The sequence below is a fragment of the Mycteria americana genome, chromosome 1 (assembly GCF_035582795.1).
Source record: "Mycteria americana isolate JAX WOST 10 ecotype Jacksonville Zoo and Gardens chromosome 1, USCA_MyAme_1.0, whole genome shotgun sequence".
In the NCBI taxonomy this organism is placed as follows: Eukaryota; Metazoa; Chordata; class Aves; order Ciconiiformes; family Ciconiidae; genus Mycteria; species Mycteria americana.
In genome coordinates, this window is record NC_134365.1 from 148451350 (window position 1) to 148473624 (window position 22275).

Genomic DNA, 22275 nt, shown 5'->3' on the forward strand with positions numbered 1-22275 from the left:
CGTAAAGGGTAACAATCTGTCTGTGTACAGATGGCACAGCGTTCAGCCAGTCCAATTCAATAGAACACAATGATGCCTTGCCGGGGCACTCCAGCTACATGGACAACAAATTGGGGGAAACAGCTCCACTCTCTGCCAATGCACAGAAATTCTGGAGCTTTACCAATAGCTGGAAATGGCAAAATAAGCACAGAGAAATGCAATAGTGTCGTTGGCTAGAGATCGTAGCACGAGGGTGGGCTCGGAAACAGGGAGGGAAAAAGGCAAACTGCAAACAGTAATAGAAAATGTAAAGGTAATAAAACATAAAAAGTCCAGTTCAGAACAGAGATAATGCATCATTTGGTAAGAACAGACGGGAAGTCTACAATACAGAAAAGAAATGACTGAGGCCTGAGATACCTGCCCTTAGGCAAAACTGTTATTGGACTTTATTTTTGTAAAAGAAATTTTAAAATCACTAAAATACAGAGTTGTCTGCAGTAGGGACTGCCCTTGGACACCGAAGCCAGCAAAGCCACAGTCCCGGAGGGTGCTACATGGATGAATTTAACAAACCGGTTCTAGTAGCATCCCATCCAGAACTTGAATCCTTTTCATAAAAATCACTCTAATGGGTACTTTAAAGCAAGGCTGCCATCCCTCTAGTACATCATTATATTTTCTGTACTAAGTATTGCAAATTTAATTTTCTTGATAAATTCAGAAACCTTCCTCCAAGTGCCATAAGAACTCTGACGTGTTTTACTGCAGTCCATCTCCTGTCTCTTTGTCTACCAACAGTTCAAGTATGCTGTTTCAAAGGCTGCAGCTTGACAACGCTTTAATACACATACTTGTCATCTGCAAACCTCCAAGGAAGGAATCCCTATATCCATCTTACCAACAGAGCAGCTATGGAATAAGGAAGTGAAGGGAGATTCAATGCAGAATTGTGAATAAGACCTTCTGTTTCATCAGATTGTCCTATGAATTGTATCCTGCTCCCTGCATCTCTGGAAATAACACTTGTGCATAAAGAGGAAGGCTGTAGACATTCCTCAACCATAAATGTGGAAGAGAAGTGAAGATGAGGTGCACAGAGACCCAGTGGAACTTAATTAAGTCCCTCCAGAAATTATTTTTGCCAGTCTTAAATAAAAGGGTAGCACATAAGGCTGGAGGGCACCTGGCTGCCACTACCTGACTCAGAAGCCACAAAGACCTTGGTGGTGCCAGGGCTACTCCTGTGCCCCCTCTGAATCCCTCATGCAGCAAAAGGTGGCACATCCCTTAAAAGGATGGTGCCTGGTGCAGTCTTCTGGGTCTAGCCCAGAGGTAGGGAGAACCAAGTTTAGCAGCTGCAAGCGTGCTTGGGTACAGTCTTTCGTTTCATTAACATGAAATCTTTGGATGAAGACGTTCCTTTTGCTCTTTATCAGTGAAGTCTGCGTGCTTCTTTCCTTTTCCTGTGCCTCCATCCTAGGGCCACTCTTAGTCTGGCCATCTTGAACAGATGAACCAGCTATACCTATTTGTTACATGCTATTCTTAAAAAGTATGTAGCTGAGCCTCTTATGTAAATTTAAAACGCTCAGTGAACACTCTCCTAGCTACCTCTTATGAAGCATGCGTTACCCGAGGCTTGTGAAGCGTCTTGTAATGGGTAACGCAACAGAAAACTTGACTGTGGGTTCTGATACACCGCATAAATGTCACCACCCTGAATTTCTGCAGAGTGCTCTGTGCCCAACAGTAGCTGTTTTTCATTACTGTGTGAGGACCTGAAAAACAGAGGCACTAAATTGACTCCCGGTTCAAAGAGACTGGATTTTCTACCTCATGCAGAAAAAAAAAACCAGCACAGCAGCCATCTCTTACACTCTGGGGGCTGGAAGCATGGGTCACTGCACACAGATTTGCTCCTAGGTGCTGACTACAAACTATATATTCACATCATAGCTCCAGGAGTCACAAATAAATTGATATCTGGGTCTGTGCCTTCAAATATCACCTGGGGTGATATTTGCACACTTTGGCTTTTAACATTGTGTTAAAGCTTAGGTACCCTTTGCATACCCTAGTTTACACAGCTGATTATAACAAAATTACTCCCAGTTTGCCTCTATTGGAAGAAGAGAAAGGAGGCCTTGGCATGCATATATGAAACAGCCTTTGCCTAATCCTTTTAATATGGTCACTCCAGAACAATCTTGCTGTGCTCATTGCAGCACAGTCATCTGAGCTAGAGACAGTCTCCAAACCAGGATTTTTCTGTCACAGCACAAGCACTGCTCAAACTGCAGTTCCTTCCAACAGAAGCATTTAAAAGCTTCCCTCCTCCACCATCATTCTGTCTTAATAAAAGCCCTATGGGATTAGTTTCACTCAAACAGAGTTTTTGACAAGATTATAAGTGGCTGTTAAAGGTCCTTTATAATGGGAGGATGAAACTCTGATTTTATTGAAGTTAATGGTAAAATTCTCCCTGACTTCCATGGGGCTGGTATTCACCCAAAATATGTAACAAACCCTGGTTACAGCTGCTGATTTATTATTAACAACAAAATTTCACTTTCATAATGCTCCAAATACTTACACTGCTATCCAAATGTTAATCAACCAACAAAATGCTACAGCAGACCTTAACTATCTGAAAAAAAAAGTTAGGTCTACAAATTATTTCAGTTATCATCCATAATTGTACATGAAAGTTTCATCAAAGCTTCATTATGTATAGACTTTACTTAAGAACATAAAGTGATTACTGATGTTCTGTTTCAACAAAATACAGACACATAAGTGAATATTCATCTAAGAAAAGCACAACAATTCAAGCAGCAAGTCTCCTTCACTCCAGAAAAGTCACCTTCAATCATTTCCACTGGAGAATTAAGTGAGACGATGCTTTCAAGAGGCCGTTGCTTTTTAACAGGCGGGGGAAGAAGGGGGTGCTAAAGTCAAGGATGTGGCGAGGACATACATGCAGATGTTTGGGAGCCAGACATCTGCAGCAAGTGTGCTTCAAGGCGAGCACAAGGCACTCTGTCCCGCAAGAGCCTGTTTTAGGGGGCTGCAGGGTCCTCCCCGCTGTTCCCGTGATTTCCCTCAATGCAAGGAGCATCTGCTCCTACTCGTGGGAAAAGAGCTGGGAGACTGAGCAAAGCTATCAACTCTCTGCTACCCTGGAAGTGCAGAAAACACTTTCCGGAGTATTATCTGCAGCTGCCAGGCAGGAGGTGAGGGCAGTCACCTGCCCGGGAAGCCAACAGACAGCCACAGAAACTTGCTTTTTCTTATCAGCTACTAGCTTTAGTATGCAAACAAATTAAAACAGAGAGCTTTAGAAGGAGAGGGGAGCAGAAAGGCAGAGTCACCGGTGGCTTTTGGGAGAAGTTAACTCAAGATAAGTGCTGAATAACAAGAGTTTCTGATGAAGGGGACACACCGGAAATTTTGTTGGCTCTGAGGTATTGGGGCCAGAGAGATACGAAGTTGTTCTGCCTGTTTGCCCTAATCCCCAAACCAGCTCCATCTTCTTAGTTGTTTATTTCTGTGCACCGCTCTTGCCCCTGATTAAAGGGAGCATTTTAACGCTGTGCTTTGGCCCTACCTGGGCTGGTAACCAGTACCCACTGTGGGGCTCAGGCCAGAATGGGCGCAGAAGAGCCAAAGTCCTTCCTTCCCAGCATGAGGCCAGCCATCACCATTTTCCTTAAAAAAAGGCAAAATGTTTGCTTGAAACTCATCTCAAATCTATCTCAACATCTCCCCAACATGCCAAAAAAGAGTTAAGTGGATCAAGCCTCACCCAAGCTGTACCCCACCCAAAAGGGCTGGCTGGCCCCCTGCAAAGGGAGACTTCAGGGTCGGGTCGGACCCTTCTCAGGAGCCAACTCCAGGAGGAGCTTCCCTGGATACCTGCTCCGACGGGACCTCGGCAGAACAATTTGAGCCCTTGCGGCATCTCCAGTACGCACTCTCGCACGCTCATGCAGATAACAGAAATAACAGAGAGTTGCTGGTTTTGAGTTGGTTTTTTCAAACTGCAAACACATTGTTAGGTTTGTGAAATTACTCATTTAGCCCTGACTCAGGATGCAAGTATTCACCCCATTCTCCCACTGTGATGTCTTGGGAGCACTTTTATAACCAAACTGTTATTCCTTTCAAATGGTTTTACAGCAAGACTTATTTCAGGCCCCAGCACAATTAAGTGTGTAGTCAGGGAACTGATGCCTCCCTGTGTTCCTTAAGTAAATGTAACCTGTGCTTATATGAGCATATATATATATATATATGTATACACACACACATATATATATATGTAAAGACCTTTCTTGGTTCTGAAGCACTTCCCATACAGTCCTAACGAACCCTGCGGATGGTGGTGACAGTGGGTTACCTAACACAGCATAGAAGTGTTAGGATCTGGATACACATTCAGTCACGGTATCGACGGCTGTAAGTCTCACCCTGAAACCTGTCCCTGGCTGGGTGACTGTCTGCAGCCTGGCTCAGGGGGAAAGAAGTGATTATTCTTGGTAACTCAAACACTGCCTTGCTCATGAATCTCTGTCACTGTGTTGGATAAGAGACCCAGCTATAGACTCAAGGCCTTGTTCTGCACCTCTACGTGCAATGTGGAGGCAGTTCACTGCTGCTTCTTATTTGTAATGCCGGTTGTACACTCATTTCCTTGGAATCCACCATAAAGAATGAACACAGAACAGAAATTAAAGCTAGGAGCTGGAGTGAGGTGGTCGGCAGAAATTTCTGTCTTAGCCCATTTTTCCTTCATAACTGCTCTGCCAATAACTGCCATAACTGCTCTAGCCTTTCTCAACTTTCCTATGATGCTGAGATGCATTATCTTTATATGACACCAAAATGTGCTTTGAAAATGCCACAGGGAAGGGACTATGGAAGACTAAGAGCTCCAATTATGGATGTATTTGTGAGCTGTGAATACATAATTCAGATGCATGGTGTACTTGACAGCAAAACTCTCATTTTAAACAAACCAAATCTTTAGCATAGGTTATGCTGAAGTGAGAAAACAAGATTTTAATTGCCTAGATTAACTGTACTGAAGACTAGGTTATCCTGAGATGATCTGAGGTGGACAGGATTGATCTCAAATGCTGTGCCACTATAGGAATGACCGCCCTGCATGTGGCGTACCTTGGCATACCCAGAGCACACTCTTAGATGGGGGCAGGGGGGATGTTCAGCCTATAGACACAGGAAAAACAGAGAAAGGCATGAAATAACCAATAGGACACTTAAATTATCTGATCTTTGATAGGGATTTGAGGGGTTATAGAAAGAATCACATTTCCAGCTCCTGGCAAAAGTTTATAGTAGAGGCAATACCCTTCATTCTACAGTATTTCTTTAATATGCATAAAACCAATGGATGGAGCACTGAGTTTACACTTATCCATCCTTGCTGCGCAAGGTCTCTAATGAAGTCCATAAGCAAGGTAAAACTTGCTGAAAGAAGCTCTGTTTTTTATCAGACTAACTGGTGCAGTAAAAAAAACAAGCTTTTTGGCAGTCAAGTTCCTTCTTTAGGTTCTCTACCTACAAACCTTACTTTCCTAAAGACCAATACGGCTATGCAGCTATGAATGCTATAGCACAATATCACACCCATCTACTTGACATTTTCCCTTAAAAACCTCCCCAAGCTTTCTCTCCTTGCTGGTCCCTTATACATGATGAATCCTCCTTGACACCCCATGAGGAAGGCCTTCAAATCTCTCCTCTGCAGTAGCTTCTATTTTTACTGAATTCTTGAATTAAAACTCAAAAATCTAACTAGTACTAGCAATGCTGAGAAGCTGATGCAGTTGCTACTAGCAATGCTGAGAAGCTGATGCAGTTGTTGATGCAGGTAAAATGGGAAACATCTCAACCAGCCCATACTTCATTATGCCATGCCACACATTTCCCCGAGTCTGCACATGCTACACGTTTTGACTATGATCTCCTCATCAGCATGGCCCTTTGGTGGCTTGTTCAACTAACTAATTGCTAACTGCAATAAACACAATTGTTCTTGAAGTGCTGTGTAAGACTGAACTAAGAGTTTCTCTTTGGCTCTCAAGAGAGGCCAGTCCCAGCTACTGGCAGAACCAGCCGGCGACAGCAATGCCCAGTGCCACCCGACTGCAGAGGGCCGTCATCCGACCCTTGTTTTCAGTGGGAGAAAACCCAAGTACACGAGGAAGAAGGGAGCACAGAAAGCTCTAGCAGGCTCCCTAGACGATGGAGGCTAAGGACTGTGATGGACACGGCACAGGGCACCCACCCTCCAATTTTGACACCACCCATTAGATTGATTGGTGCATGTTTTCTGACTGGCCAAAGGGGCTTTGGCTCCTCCACTTCTGCCTGTCAGTATGGCACACGTTCTCCCTTGGATGAGGGTTACCTGGCTGCACAGCCATCCTGTTCCTTCCTCTCAGCTCACACAACATTTATATTTGTATGGACAGGCACAAAACTGCATGCAGTATTTTCTATAGAGAAAAATGAGCTGGATTTAGAAAGTAATAAGGAGCGGGGGGACCGGATGGGCAGTACCAGGCCATTTGGGCTCTCTCACATCTAGACTGGATGCACAGGCATGAGAAGGTAGGTAGGAGGGATTATCATCTGGCAACCCTAAATACAGAGCTGAAATCCTTGGTTATTTTCCACAGTTCAAACAAACGATCTAGAGCTCCAAAACATCTCACCACAGTTTCCTTTCAGCAGCTCACATTTAACCCCAGCCTCACATTTCTGTGTCCACCTCCTAGGTCATCTCTCATCAAGATCTCCTGCCTTTTGTGTAACTTCACACTCCTCCACGCCTCTGTGTGAAAGGGGCATGCATCAAGCGATTTGACAATATGGTCTTTCACAGGGAAATACGTGCACATGCCTATTTATATGTACCCCTGTTAGTACACGGAAGAGGTTGTTTAGCCATCCAAGCAGGACATTATTACCTGGGGTTTTGCCTTGCTTCTGAAATGCTACGCGCTCCTGATCAATACAGCCGTAAAGTGCCAGCTAAAGGGGCAGGCTGTGGGTGCTCGCTGAGCCAGGGAAAGAGCCCTCTGATCCCTCAGCTGTAACCATAAAAAGTCATTAAACTATTAAAACAGTCCAGGGTTTTATCATCCCTTCTGGTCCCAAAGTTTTCTGGCCCAAATTCCTGACAGGATTATGCAAAGGGAAGGCCAGCCTTGCTTGCAGAAATTCTTCCTAGGCTTTTATACTGGATATAGTGCATATAATGGACACAACCTCAGGATTTTAGCTAGAGCCTGGTGAAAAAGACTTACTTCATCATTTAGAGCAACCAGATACAAATAACAGTTGGGAATTTTTTGAGTGATATAAACATGACTGTAAGATACAAATTTGTGTATGTGGTTTCAGGAAATTTTAATTTAACAGTAGAAAATGGAATAAGTCAGGCTGAACATCAATGTAAGATAAGCTAACATAATAAGACCGCTTAGAAAGTAACTGAGGTCTCCAAAGGCGATGTCTTAACACTTCTGCAGAACAGAGTAGACAAAAGACTAGAAACAGGCACTGCCAGTGGACTACTCATTAAATGACAAGCCATGTGCATGTTTTCATCTGCACCATCACACCAAGACACTTTCCTGGAAAAGGCTGAAGAAGCCAAGTAGACAGGAATGGAATGGGACAAGGAAGACTATTCCTACCCATGCCTGTTGCACGACTTTACTCAGTTACATATATTGGTATTTTGACTTGATGAAGCCTTCAGACAAGGGCAAATTACCAAGAATTTCCTACAGGGTAACTGTGGTATAACACAGTCCAGGATTAATTTCTCACCCCACCATACTATGTTCACCTGATCCACCATTTCTGAAGCATCTTAGAGCAGGCCCTTCCTGTCTTCTTTTCTGAAGTAGCTTGGGCCGCTCTCCAGCCTCCCTAAGCCCTTTATTCCTCACACACATTCTTTTACTCTCTGACTACCTCAGATATCTACATCTCAACCTGCAATACCTTCCACTTATTCCTGAGTGACCATCATCAGCACCAAGTATCCTGCTCCCCCAAACCCTTCTACCTCAATTTCTTGCACAACCCTATCTCACCTAAGCCCTCAAATGAATCTTCCTGATCCTCCACTCTTGACTCAGCCACAGGTACCTAGCACCCACCCACTAGCTGGCCTCTGGCATCCCTCACTAGATACCACCTTCCTCACCAACAAAATTCTTATGCTATATGTACCGCAAGGGCTCTTCCCTTCATCTAAACAAGCAAAGGCAGGACTGCAATTTATTGGGTTTTCTTGAGCTCCTCCTAAAGTGTGTTATATTCCCTCTTAACAGCCACCTAGACAAAAGTGGAGGACTAAATCCAACTTAAGCAAGCTCACACGTGCAGCACTTGCACAACCTTGGGCTTTATTGGGTATGGAGGGGAAACTGTGCAAGTCCTCCACAACACAGCTACAGGACCAGCTGCTGCCCAGAACGTCCCATAGCTTCAGGTGGCTTGCGCTACCAATCCCCATGCTACGTGAGTATGGGGGTGGGAAACACCAATGGAAATAAGTAAATAGGATGGGATTTGTGTGACTAAACATAGACATCAATAGTAACAGTAGTTACCCTATGCTCCTTTTTCTGCCACTGTGAAAAAAACAGGAACCTCCTAAAGTGTGAGTGGAGAGAAATTAGCATCTTTCATACTAAAGTAGACATCCAAAATAATGCAGACAACTAACTCCTTAAGAAAGTCTCTCTCTGCACTGGGAGCAATTCTGAGCCAAGAGGCTCAGCTGCAGCCATCAATGTTACATATGAGTAAAATTAGCTGAGGTGAATCCCACCCATCCTGCCTCCTGCACTCCACCACAGAGTACTTTAGATTACTCATTGGCTGTCTGATGTTTCAGCACAAACATGAATGTACTTCACAGGACAGTATTTCCGATGAGGCAGATGAGGATTTTTCATTTCAGTCTAAGTGAAATGACTAGGGAGTTCACTGTCATGTTATCCTCCCCGCTAATAAAAAAAGAGCGTAGCCATAACAATTCTTCAGCATCTACCACGTACTTCCCAAAGCCCCCAGCTGCAGAAGCTGGACCTGTCTGCAGATGTGGGCAAAGACAGAGTCACCAATGCAGCTGTGCTTTCCTGGGGGTGCTTGGGGGGTACCTGTCAGGGCACTGCTTCCCTCCGGTTCTGTTCAGTCACCCCATCCCCTCCATGAACACCCAGGACATCACGTCAGCCCTCCTGGTTCATCCTTATAAAATTGGGGGAGCACAAGGGAACCTGGCAGAAATTGTACCAACTAACCCCAAGGGAAAGATGGGTCTGCCTCTGTGCTCAGCGCAGACCTGAACTAAAGTTGGACCTTTTGTAACCCCTCAAAGTCCAGGCAAGCATCTCCCTCATCCAAGGACAGGCTGGTTCTGGTTTGGGTTTTGCCTTTTAATCAATTCTGCCCTTGCTGTGCGAGTTCCTGTCTCTGTGATGGAGATCCCTGCAGGGCTCTGCCCACTTTTATTACCAGCAGAATAGGCTATTGTCACGCACTCTACATAGGAACTATATTTGGGCAGGTCATAATTGCCCGTTTTGAATGTATTACACCACAGTCTCCTCTGATGCCTTTCTCTTCCTGTGGATAACTCTAGCCATGGATTTTTCAAAACAACAAATCTTGGTTCCTTGAAGGACAACTTTTGAGAAATGGGGCAATGTGCAATCAAAGGAGAGAGATGGGAACCAATAGGCTTGGTGTTAAGAATCCTGCTGCTATCCTCAGGGAAGGGCCCTTCACTTCGTATATCCCTATTTTCTCTCACTCTGTCAAAATCTGAATTGATGAAAAGCAGCTGAGAGTCTTTGCCACCACGGCAGTTTTTCATCACTCTGCAAGATTCAGCCCAATGTGAAGAAATCAGGTTTTTTTCTTCCAGCTTCAGGCAGTTTGAAGCTTGAATATGAAAGAAAAGGCAGCAAGTCTAACACGGGGAAAGGAAACGCTTATTTGTATGGCTTGATAGCTCCTAATTAGTTTTGTAATATTTATGCAATGCCCAAAAGCATTGCCAGATCCCTTTCTGTAAATATAAATGGATGCATAAATGAAATCTTCCCTTTGAAAGAAGAACAATGTATGCAAATTGAACAGAAACGTTCCCATCTAGACGGCTGGCTGATTGAAAACTAAGGGTTCATTTTAAAGCGTAGATTTGCTGGTCACTCCTTGCTCAGGGCCACGCAAGCAAACCTGCATCTGGGAAAAGCTGCCTGCTGGCAAAGTCAGTACTTGAGAACCCACACATTTTTCATAGAATAATTTTCCCTAAAAAAAGCTACGCAAACAAAACCTGGCTTTCCCAATGGAAGCCTTGAAAACAGCATTGTATCTTCCAGTCAACTGGTTTTATAATAAATAGCTCTACAGCATAAAATGGTTAGCTTGCTAATGAAGTGCTTCATGTAAGAGCAGACTTTGTGCTAACGTGCACCCAGGACATGTGTACACTTGCATCTACAAATTTAATGCTCAGTGCTAATGTAAGCAGCAGCATTTTCAGCCTAGATAAGCCTGTGTATTCGCTACAGAACAGCAAGCAGCGTGGTGATGCTGCCATCAAGTGGATAGCCATCCTACACACTGCTGAATTTTAAATGTCTTCCAGGAGTGGTAAAGATTACTGTATTTCGGGGCTGTTCTAAAATTTTTGGAGTTTCTTAAACACTGTACTGACAGATGTCTGCAGTCTCCAGCTGATAAATTACGCATTTGCAGATTAATGGCACAGATTCAACTGCGTACACTCTCAGGATCTCTGGCAACCTTCAGTCGCCATAATAACATGGGAAAAAGCTGTTTGTACACTCTTCGGATGTATGACTACATCACATTTAAAACCCCAAATTATATCAGATGCCTGGCAGCCCTAGCGGTAGGAAAAGTGGCTTGGAGTCCTTTCAAAATGATGGCGAGAGTGGGGCTCCAAGGAGCCTGGCCCTTGTGACGACACAAGAAGATTTTTCAGTATCTACAAGCTGATAGAAAATCGTCAAAAATTCCCTATGAACTGCTGGCCAAAAGTGCAGTTATGGTCCAAAGGTTTAGCTCTAGTGAGCATGCTCTACTTCATACACGTTCTGGGGAAAAAAAAAAAGGCAGACTCACAGCTTTTTTCTGGCATCCTACAGCAAAGTTTATCAGAGTGTCTGTCTTTACAGACAATTCTCACTGAGGGAAAATATGCAGCTCACCGAGACATTTTGGTTCTCTTAGCCTGAAAAGGTTGCTTAAACTACTGTCCCCATTTTTCAGAATAGTTTCATGGAACAAACGAGCTTTAGGCTTTTTACAACATTTATTTCTCAGATAAGATAAATTAAATATCTTTTAAGTTTTTAAAGGGAAAGAATCAACTTTTTGCTTCCATTCACAAAGCTATTTTCTATACAGGTTAGGGAAATATGAAGTATATTTGCTAGAGCTTTTTTACCACAATGTTCTTACTAAAAATAATCATTTAAAAGTGGTGATACGGACAATACTCCCCTCTAGGGGCAGAAAGAGAATTTGCAACATTCAATTCAGGAGTGTATCATTTGTAAACCACGTTAGCAAAATAAAACAAATAGGGCCTACCAAATCAAAGACCATCAGAATTATTAAGTTGTTCCCTGCAGAGAACGCTGCTGCCTATGAAATCTGTCTAAAGAGCATGTTGTGTTCTTATATTCATGCAGAAGGGTTTTAATACTGCATGTCTATAGAAGCCCATTCATTAGATTTCCCTAGCAACATATATCCCATCAACTTCTGACCTAGACAACATATCATCAGATGCAATATGCAAAGAATACATTTTTCTTTATAAGTAAACATGCGTGTCATGAAAATGTATGTACTGACAAGTGCTAAAGCTGGAAGTTTGTTCAGCTGATCACAGTCGGTATATCTGGAAGTCAAATAAGATGGAAGGTCAGCATCGGCTCAGCTGCTTTCCTCCTCTTCATTCAGGCAGCCAGATGCAAGGTTGCAAAAGCAATTCAGGCATCTCCGTCAATGACAGAGGGTCCAATCCTCCCCGCACAGATTACTCCTACGTACAGTCTGGGAAGCTCGCAATTCCTCCTTGGAAACGAGGGGAACGCAGAGCTAACAGAGGGTTGTCTCCACATCCCCAGATCCTGAGAACCGAGTAAGCCTGATGGGAGCTACAGGAGATGGGGCTTAAGCCCCAGCTAAGACCCAGTACCTTCAACCAGTGCACCACTGCCGAGACAAGCAGCTCTCCCCTCAAAAAGCCCAATGCTGCCTATCTTCTCACGGAGAGCCATGCTAGATAATGCTGATGAGCCGCTACCTTTGTGGGGACTTGCACAGGGCTGGGTGGGAGCTGAAGGGGCTGGCTGCATGTCACAGCCACCTCTGCACAGGTTGGGACGGGATCCTCAAGCCACCTTGCGGCAGAGCATCACTCGTGCTGCCGAAACGCCCATCACGAAAAAATGCTATCCCTAAAGTAGCACAGCTCCATGCACGTTACAAAAGCAGTCTCCTGACTTGTGTTTAAGCAGAATAGCACAGACACTCTTTTATTTTTAAAGTTATTACTTGCAATAGTGGAAGGCAAGCTATTTAAAAAGCTTTGCGCTCCATTTCTTATCACATACACCATGGTTAGTGGGAATTTATTTCCACACACATGCACACCCACACACAATACTCTACCGAAAAAAAAAGTTATGTTGCATGTTTTTTAGGTTACAAAAGCATTCTGTGTCTTTCTGTAGCCTACAAAAACATACAAAGAACTTTCCCCCTGTGAAAACCAGAGGAAAAGGGACTGAGTGGGACGATGAGAAAGTCTGTGTCAAATCCAAATTTTTCTCCAGCTGCATATGCCGAGCAGGGCACTGTCTTTTCCTCAGTATACCTATAGCCTGTGGCACCTCATGTGACAATACTCTACCACGGTCACAGGAGAGGCACCTCCACAGAGTAACTCAGATTCAGCGGCGAGCTCACCTAGGTCTCGTTTGCCCACGTCTCACTCCGCTACCTCGGGTGGCATTCATTGCCTCATGAATCGGTGCTTCGCTGCATTTCTTTAATACTGCAAAACCCAGTGCTTGCACAGAAATAGCATGCCAGCTGTGAATCCACCTCACGACGTAATGTTTTGCTCCAGGCTGACTGCAAGCCTGATGTGGACTTTACTTACACAAGTAATTTACACAGATAATTGGGAATTGCCTCTGCAGCAGTCTCTGGAGTGGACTAGTGTAGTCCTAGCAGCAATGAGACTGGTTTTAAGGCCAGCGTTACAAATATTTTTGTGAAAATAAGTTTCTCTGACAGTTATTCTGACTTTTATTCATTTAAGCGTGTATGTGTATCCTCACATTGTTTTAGTTTACTATTGCGGAGATCACTAACTTGGGGCTAGTAAGAACGTCAATGCACATAGCAGAAGAGAAAATGAGGGGGTTTCTTCCTTCTTTTAAACATGACCTCTATCATGTCTATGTCTTTTTAGCGCTAGTGCAGTTACAACTGTGATGGTCTAGAGCTGTAAGGACTTACATAAGGAGACCTTACTTCTCCTAAATCTCTTTTCCTTTCAGAAGAAGGGATTTAAGGCTAGGGTCAAAATGAATAAATAAATAAAACAGGTCGAAAACACCTGAAATAAAATCTGGGAAGCTCTAGGTGCCTGCGTATGAAAGCATAATCCCCTTGAGCCCCAACAAGTCTTAACCGCTGGGCCCCAGGAGCGAGCTCGGGGCTCGCCCTCCCATCACGCGGCACTGGGCGGCTGTCGGCTCTGCCCTGCGGAGCTGGCCCTGCAGCGGGACCTGGCGCTGGCGGGAGCTCAGCTTCCCCCTCCCTTCGCTGGGGGACGTCTGCTGAAAACCCAGGCCTCGCAGCACCTAACTTCAGGCTCCAGATCACTTTTCTGGGTCTCAGGCACCACTCTGGGCTCGTATGTGAAAAGCTCAGAATAACACTTTGTTGCTCGGTAGGTTTTTCCTTTCATCTCTTTTTCAAGTGTTGTCCGTATGGCTACACTCATGGAAAAAGCCCTGTTGAAGATAGATGGCAGTCTTAATTACTACAGGCTAATTACCTTTACTGAGCAAATTGCTGTACACCGATGTGGGATTTGGCCTGAGAAGAATTTCAGACATCCTCTAACGTCACTGGTATTATATCTTACATCTAGGTTATGCAATGATGAAGCTTGACAGTATCCTCTAATCAGATGAGGAGCACGACCCTGAAGATCTGAGACACCAATTTGCTTCTCTGCCAATATAATGTGCCAGCTTTTTCAGGAACGTACTTGCTAACGCAGCTTCACAGTGCTTATTTCAGCTTATTTCATTTCTCCCTATGATGATTTGCCTTTTAGCACTATTAGTGAAATAGAAAAAAATAATAATAAAAGCTCCAAGGGTTCAAGATGTACTGCCCCAGAACAAGATCTCAGTTTCTGGCCTTGGAGACAGTTCTCCTGCAATCAGCACTGCAGCTGCAAATACAAACAGTAAGGGAGAACAGATCTTCATAAAAAAGCTGGACTGAATCATCAAATCTGTTGAGAATATGCCTTCCATTTAATCAAAGGAAATATTTAAGCACTAGCAGTATTCAGAAGCTACAAATTAATTGGTACTTGTAGGCAGCAATTATGTTTTCCAATTTTCTTGATATTCACATAAATATGTGTGAAAGATTGGTTGCCCGGCCCTACTAGGAGTGGGGGAAGTGATGCTCCCCACAAGTATTTCCAGAGCTAGTTGGGCATCAGCACCAGAAGAAAGCAATCCCAGTTATTACCTCATGGTATACAGCAGAGTGCCGTCATCCTCCAGGCGCAGAAGTTTGTTTGGGGTTGTCATGTTGTGAGCAATAGACTTCTTGCCATTGTGGAAAAAAGTGTCCGGGGTCCAAATCTTGCTGGCGAGCAGGTTGTTAAGAGGGAGGCGTTGCATAGGTCCTTTGAATCGCAGCCTTTCGTCTTTCCAGCTTTGTCGGAAAAAAACGTCAATGGTGTATTCCTGGCACAAAGAAACAGTCGAGGTATTGCAGGATCTGAATAGAAGCGATGGTTCCAAAAATGACTTTAGCAAAGTAAATACAATGCGGTTGGCAGCCACGCGCTCGCACTTACCATTTCTGTGTCTGACACAGGACCAAAACTGGTAACATAGATGTCTGTTTTCACCTGAGTTATTCTCTCTGTAATAAATATAGGCTCTGCATTAGTAATTGCTTTGAGATGCAAATATGCGCTTGTGATGCATTTCTCTATTAACAATTTCTGAATCACTCAAAAATCCCCAAAAGCTTGAAATTAAGAAGATGTTTGAGGAGGAATTTCATCCCTGATCAAATGCAGTCGTTGACCTTTGGGAGCCCAGACTCTTCTTATAATCAGTGGAAAGAAACAGGCCCTTCAAGGGTGCAATTCCTCTGACTGACAGGTTTTGATCATAGATCACAGAATCACAGAATGGTTTGGGTTGGAAGGGACCTTAAAGATCATCTAGTTCCAACCCCCCTGCCATGGGCAGGGACACTTTCCACTAGATCAGGTTGCTGAAAGCCCCATCCAACCTGGCCTTGAACACTGCCAGGGAGGGGGCATCCACAACTTCTCTGGGCAACCTGTTCCAGTGCCTCACCACCCTCACAGTGAAGAATTTCTTCCTAATATCTGATCTAAATCTACCCTCTTTCCATTTAAAACCGTTACCCCTCATTCTATCACTGCACTCCCTGGTAAAGAGTCTGTCCCCACCTTTCCTGTAGGCCCCCTTTAAGTACTGGCAGGCTGCTATAAGGTCTCCCTGCAGCCTTGCCTTCTCCAGGCTGAACAACCCCAGCTCTCTCAGCCTGTCCTCATAGGGGAGGTGCTCCAGCCCTCTGATCTTCTTCATGGGCCTCCTCTGGACCCACTTGAGCAGGTCCATGTCTTTCTTATGCTGGAGACCCCAGAGCTGAACGCTGTACTCACAAGAGCAGAGCAGAGGGGGAGAATCACCTCCCTTGACCTGCTGGCCAAGCTGCTTTTGATGGAGCCCAGGATGCGACTGGTGTTCTGGGCTGTGAGCGCACATTGCTGGCACACATTCGAGACCTACTATAGGATGAGATGAAGTGTATCTTGGAATTCCCCTCCTCTATTCCCCTCCGCTGGCTTGGGTGATCTGTCCAGTTTCAGACATCTATATTATAGATGTCCAAAGTTAGGTGAAATTAATTCTGCCCTCAAGACTCTAAGTCCTTCTGGCATCTTTTCAAATCCAGGACTAATTTAATTTAAGGGCGGAAATTTCAGAAGTTCGTTACATAAGATAGGAGCATCGAGCCCTATTTTCAAGCATCTCTGTGTAAAGTGAGAGGAGAAGGAGAGAAAGGGATGAAAGCAATGTGTTGGTCTCACAAGAGGAAGGGGTGGGGGTAGCCAGATTAAAAAAGGGCCAGGAAGAAACATAACAGATGGTTTACACATGGCTAGAAGATGAGAGAAATCTGGGGGATAGAGAGCTGAAGGAGGGCTCAACAAGGTTAGGATGGCAAACAACTATTCACGTTATGGTTTTAAAATAGCTGCTGTAGAGGTTATCAAAATGACATATCAATACAGATTTGCTGTAGCTGTCTAAAAATGGCTGGTTTGGGGATCTGTTTTTAACAGAGATTTTTGTCACCAGCATAATTTTATACATGCTGACCAGTGAGGGAACCTTGCAGCAACATGCTACCACCCTGTCTCGCTCACCTTAGGGAGTACCAGAAAGAAAAGAAACCCAAACTGTATTCAATTACAGAAAAAGTGCATCACACGTGCCCTCCTAACCCAACCTCAGATGACCTCAATGACTGAAAGAAGACAACTTTCAGTGACCTTTGCATTGTGCCTTGTTTGCCAGGAGACAAATCTACTTTCTGGGCTTCGTTTAGCTAATGAAACACAACTCCCTTGTCGAGGCCCGTGCCAAGAGCAGGTACCCATTCGGAGGGCATCATGTAGACGATGGTCCCACATAGCAGGGGACTGGCTACAGCGAACGCGTTATCCTACCTCCCAGTCCTGGGCGCAGTCGGTTGTCGTAGCCGTCCAGCAGACCGTCCAATATCCTGGTGAATATTGTGATGTTATCATTGGCGTCCTCTTTTCCCGATGCTGTTGGCATTTGCGAGAAGCTATTTTATGCAAACAAAAAGAAACACGTCAAAAGCCATGCCGGCCTCAAGGGGCTTCAGTCTCCAGGGAACTTTGCGACGGAGCCTCCGAGCCTCTGCCCTCTCCTGCCGCTCCAGCTGAGCGGCACAGGGAGCTGCAGCGATTTCACCACTGCTATAAGCAATCATAAATAGCTCTCCCTGGAGGAGGAGGACCCAAGGAAGGACCCATGCCATGGAGGTACAGCCCTGGGGTGCTGCATCGGGGGACGTCTGAGCCCACTGACCCTCTTGCCGTAACGCACAGGGAGATCTCTGTCCCCCACGCTGCCCTGCCCCACCTCAGCCCTACCACCTCCCCAGAGCTGGCATGTCTCCATCCCCTGCAGGGAGCAAGGTCAGCTCACGGGGCCAGCAAAAGCTGTTACTCTTTTTTGCCCGAGTTAGCCCTCCAGTCTTTCGGAACTGCATCAGCTGGCAGGGGAGATGCACGAGTAGCACGGGTTTGCCTGGGGACACTCCTTCACGTCTGCCTGAAGGTACTCTTTAATCCTTACATGCCAAAGAGCTTCTAATTTCCACAGTTTAAGTAATTTATTGCCAGAGCAAAGGATGAACTCTAACCTTATTTGAGGATAAGGAACTCCCATTGCATTCAAAAATCCCACCCCAGATCACTGGGGTATCTGAAAAAACATACTGCGGTACAGAAAACACAGTTCTTCATTCCTCCTCTCTCTTTTGCATAAATTAGTCCTCCCTTGTAGTATGCAAATAACAGCAATGTGTAGTGGGCCTCATTCCATATATTTTGGGCGAGATTTGTTTTTATTCTGAACTTTTTTTTATTTCATCATTTTATCCATGGCTCAGACCTAGGAAGCTGCTCACAGCTCACAGCACAACTATAACTTGCATTTTTAAGTCCATTTGATTTTCATTTAAAGATGCTTAGGAGAATCCTCTGCCTACTAATGCCTTTGCTTACCTAAGGAACAGACACCTAAGTTTATCCATAAGCATGCTTCACCTGCAGCAAGCAATGAGCATCTCTTAAGCCAGCAAGTTTGCTCACACTCGGTGCTTTTTCAAGTTTCAGTCTCTGCTGAAATCGCCAACAAATGTTCCAGCTGCGACAGGACACATCGCCCCACTAGGAACCGTACCCTGCCTCATGCACACTGCCAGCAGACAGGAATCACTCACACTCCAACAACCTGAACTCAACGTAAGCCAGTCACCCAGAGATAAAAAAATGAAAAAATCCATGTTTATTTACTACCAGTCCCCAGGGAAATAAAGCAGTAAATAAATAGAGAACCTCAAAGCATCCCTCTGAACAGCTTGCCTTGCAGAATGCTTGTAACATATGCGTTAGGCTTACCTAACAGAACAGGATTTATACAAAGAAAGACAAGGGACCTCAACCTGGTTTTACCTGCACAAGGTTTACACTAATGGGACCTCACCGACACCCCTGTAATGGGTCTGGAAGTTTTAGTGACACGAGACCTGGCTCAGGACGAGCTGCTGGTGGCCACGTAGCCCCTCACAGACCAGTCCTACGCCTGTTCCCTTTACAGCTTGGGTGCTTCTGCCAGAAAAGGAAAGGATTGCAAAGCCTCTCAGGAAAGGGGAGTGAGGCCACGCGGTGGGAGCACGGGTCCGATCCCCAGGAACACCGAAGCACGTGCAAACGCCTGGCCGAGGAGGCTCCGTGCGGCCCGAGGGCCATCGGCACTGCTGCGACCCTCAACAAGCTCAACACTGGCGAGCCCAAGGCCACCAAGGAGCTCCCCTTCGCTGCAGGTGGAGGCATAGCCGCAGATCTCACCCATTTTTCAGGCCGTCCCGTCTCTCTGTGGTCAAAAGACCAAATTAATTCTGTTTGCTATGCTGTGACCACAACTTCCAGTGAGTAGCTGAGGCGGACAACATCGCGGACATGTTTGACTATAATGAAAGACAGTTAATCCAGCAGATGCAAACTGATTACAGAAACATTAGACGTCCTTGCACTACAGAAACTTAGACGTCCTTCAAGACAAAACACTGTATACTTTTTTGTCAATCGTAACCAAAGGGATTCACCAGGTAAAGGTGAATGTTTACAAGCAGCAGCCTAACGAATACAAACAGGAGACAGAAGTTACAGAGGTTCTTCATATGCAGCGACAATAACTAATGCTTCGGTAAAATCCTAGAATACTATTTGAAACTTTGCTCATTTATTTTAGCTTCTTTTTTTCATAAGACAGAGATACGCATCATGCTGTCTGCCTGCTTCACCGTATCAATGTAGGAACCCGTTTTCATTTTCCAGTGCATCTGACAAAGAAGCAGAGAGATCAAACTTCATCTCATTCCTACAAGTTTCATGAGAAGCAGAGACTAGACAAGGGAGAGCGATCTAAATTAGTGCCTCATTAAGTAAAAATGTGAGGTCAGCAGTCATCTATTCCCTCCGGCTCGCTGACTGGGCCAGTCAGCACGCATGTAGCTCAGAAACAGCCTCAGCAAAACCAGCCCACCTCCTCTCTGCTAATTAAGAGATATAGAGGAGACTTGCAGGGTGATTAGGAAAGATCCTGGGAGAAAAGGACCGCAGAGGTAAAATGTAGCTGTTGCAATGGGAGATGGGAACAAGGGATGCCAAATGCGGAGCCAGGATTATTGCAAAGGTACGGTGCTGGGGGCACAGGATACAAAGCTTCACTAGTTTCCCTGCTCTTGAAAAAGCTTGTTATTTTTAGTGCTTATGGCTGAATTCAAAGCCAATTGAACTCAGAGGGAGGACTTTCATTGAACTATTTTTGGGGATGGGACAAAATATACTTAGTTCTCATAACTGAATCTAACAAGAGTAATTGATGCTGCTTCCTTCTATCTCAGCTACGTACATCTTTCACAAGAACAGTATACGTACCTCAAATGCTGAAATACTTTTATATCTCCACAAGAAAAGCTAATTAATAGATGAAAAAGATGGAGAAACAACTAGGGTGAAGATTCATAAAAAGTCTGCACTTCATCTGCAAAACTGTAATCCAATTTAGATTTGGCAGATCGCTTCACCCGAAAAAGAAGGCATCTGATGCTGAATTTCAGAGAAATGTCAGTATCATGTGAAGTTGCATTTGTAGATGGATTCCTGTTTGCCATTAACGCAAACGATACTTTTTCTTTCACAGAAAAGTTAGTGTTTAATTTATATTTTTGAGATTGCTGGTGAAATAGCAACTCACGTTTTGGAGTAAGTGCTGAGGTTGTCTTTTATGACATGAGACCTTTAAACTGTACTTGCAAAGTTACGTGCATATATTAGATACTATAGCTCTATGAATAGTGAGAAAACAGGTGATATCCTAAATTAGTTCCACACAGCTAAAGATTAGGTTTTCTCAACATATTAGTAAGTAAGCACATTATTGCCTCTCTGCAACCAAAAATGTTTTTATAGCAGACATTTTCAGTTATGGATAAAAATAAACCTAGAAAAGAACCTTAGGAAAATGCTAAGAAAATTCAAAGATAATTACATTTAAAGCTCATTACTGAACATAAACTAAACCAACCAGGAATACTTCTCATCACATTTATTTAATATTGCAATTTCAGGGTGACTGAAAAAATCAGAAGCCACAGAAGGGGCCCATCAGTGTAAAATGTAGTAACTCTCTAAAGATTCTCAGCTACCTCTTCCGAGGAGTTGATAATTTTAAACATCACTGTCTTTTTTGCCATCTAGTCAAAATCATGACAGGTACTATTCATAGTTTAGTTGTAATAAGAGGAAAACGTATGGTAGATATTTCATGATTTTCCTAAAACTTTAAAAAAAAAAAAGTAAGAGACACTGGAAAAATAACTGAGGAGTATTTTGCGACTGAAAGTTGTATTTTTTCTCTCTCTCTTTTAAGAGTTGAGTTTCCAATAGCTTGCTGTAATAGGACTGGAATTATACCAGAACTTCAGACAAATTAATACTTTGTGGAAAAGACAGCAGAGAACGCACTTGCACATTTTTGGGTGCTGTCAGCTGGCCAGACATGAAAGGATTTACTTTTCTAAGTTAGCTTCTTACCATCCCTTTCTTGCAGATTCTTGAGATATGAAAATGCTGGTATTTTGTGAATTTGTGCAATGAAGATTCAATTCTTCCACATGATTAGGATAGGGTAGAGGACTGACTGAAAATAATGAAACTTTAATGGTCTTGGCAGATCCTTAAAGAATAATTTAATTCTTTTATTTAGCAAGAGCAGTATTTTACTACCTTCTGGAAACGAGCAATTTGTGAGCAGTGCAATGAAAGCCTGTTTTTCACAGGGCGACGTCTTATCGTCCTCACCCCCTTGCACGTTAACACCCCTTTCAATATCCTGAATTTCTCCCAGTAGTTAAACACCTCCCAGTACTCTCAGCTCCCCAAGTCACCGACCTGCAGCTTCACTGGGAGGCAAAGCGTGCCAGGCCTGATCCTGCACCAAGCACGTGCTGGATGGCCTGCAGGTACGCGCCTGCTATTTGGCCAGCCGACAGGCCAAGCGAAACAGAGATGCTGAAGCCGTAGCTTTCTGTTCAGCAGAGGGATTGACTGATGTCTGTCTGCCTCCTCCAAGCAGTTCTAGGTACCCACTTAGCTTTCCAATTATTAAAATCGTCCAATGGGTTCAAAAAGCTATCTGGAGACATGGAGAAGGAAAGGAAAACAGAATAAAAAAAACCTAAAGGGATAAGCATGACTGCATAAGCATATGATAATTCTTACATTAGTCTTAAAAATATGAGGAAGAACTCCCTAGCATCTGCAAGTACTTGGAAAGGGATAACCCAGCAGAACTAACTGCTTAGGGTTGCAGAGACTAACTTGAAATAACAGCCTGAAGGAGAGGTATGTTTAGCCTAAATAGCAGGATTATGGTGTTAGTGATAAGGACTGTGAGCTAGTGGAAAAGTATGTGAAACTACAGACACGCCACGGACTGAATTCTTACAGTGTACAGAGAAGTCTTGCGTTGGCTACATTTAATTGAGATCTTCTGTTTTCCGTGTTTCTAC

General features: G+C 44.2%; 1 protein-coding gene across 9 annotated transcripts in view; it reads right to left on the bottom strand.

Moving 5' to 3' along the window:
- GABRA5 (gamma-aminobutyric acid type A receptor subunit alpha5) overlaps window positions 1-22275 on the bottom strand; it is a 58098-nt gene that overhangs the window by 30950 nt on the left and 4873 nt on the right. For all 9 annotated transcript variants that reach the window (XM_075523495.1, XM_075523503.1, XM_075523512.1 and 6 more), the window contains 3 exons: window positions 17114-17235; window positions 15197-15264; window positions 14863-15083 (listed from right to left, as the gene is read on the bottom strand). In XM_075523495.1, coding sequence (XP_075379610.1) covers window positions 14863-15083; window positions 15197-15264; window positions 17114-17235 — 411 coding nt within the window. The remainder of the gene's footprint in view (window positions 1-14862; window positions 15084-15196; window positions 15265-17113; window positions 17236-22275) is intronic.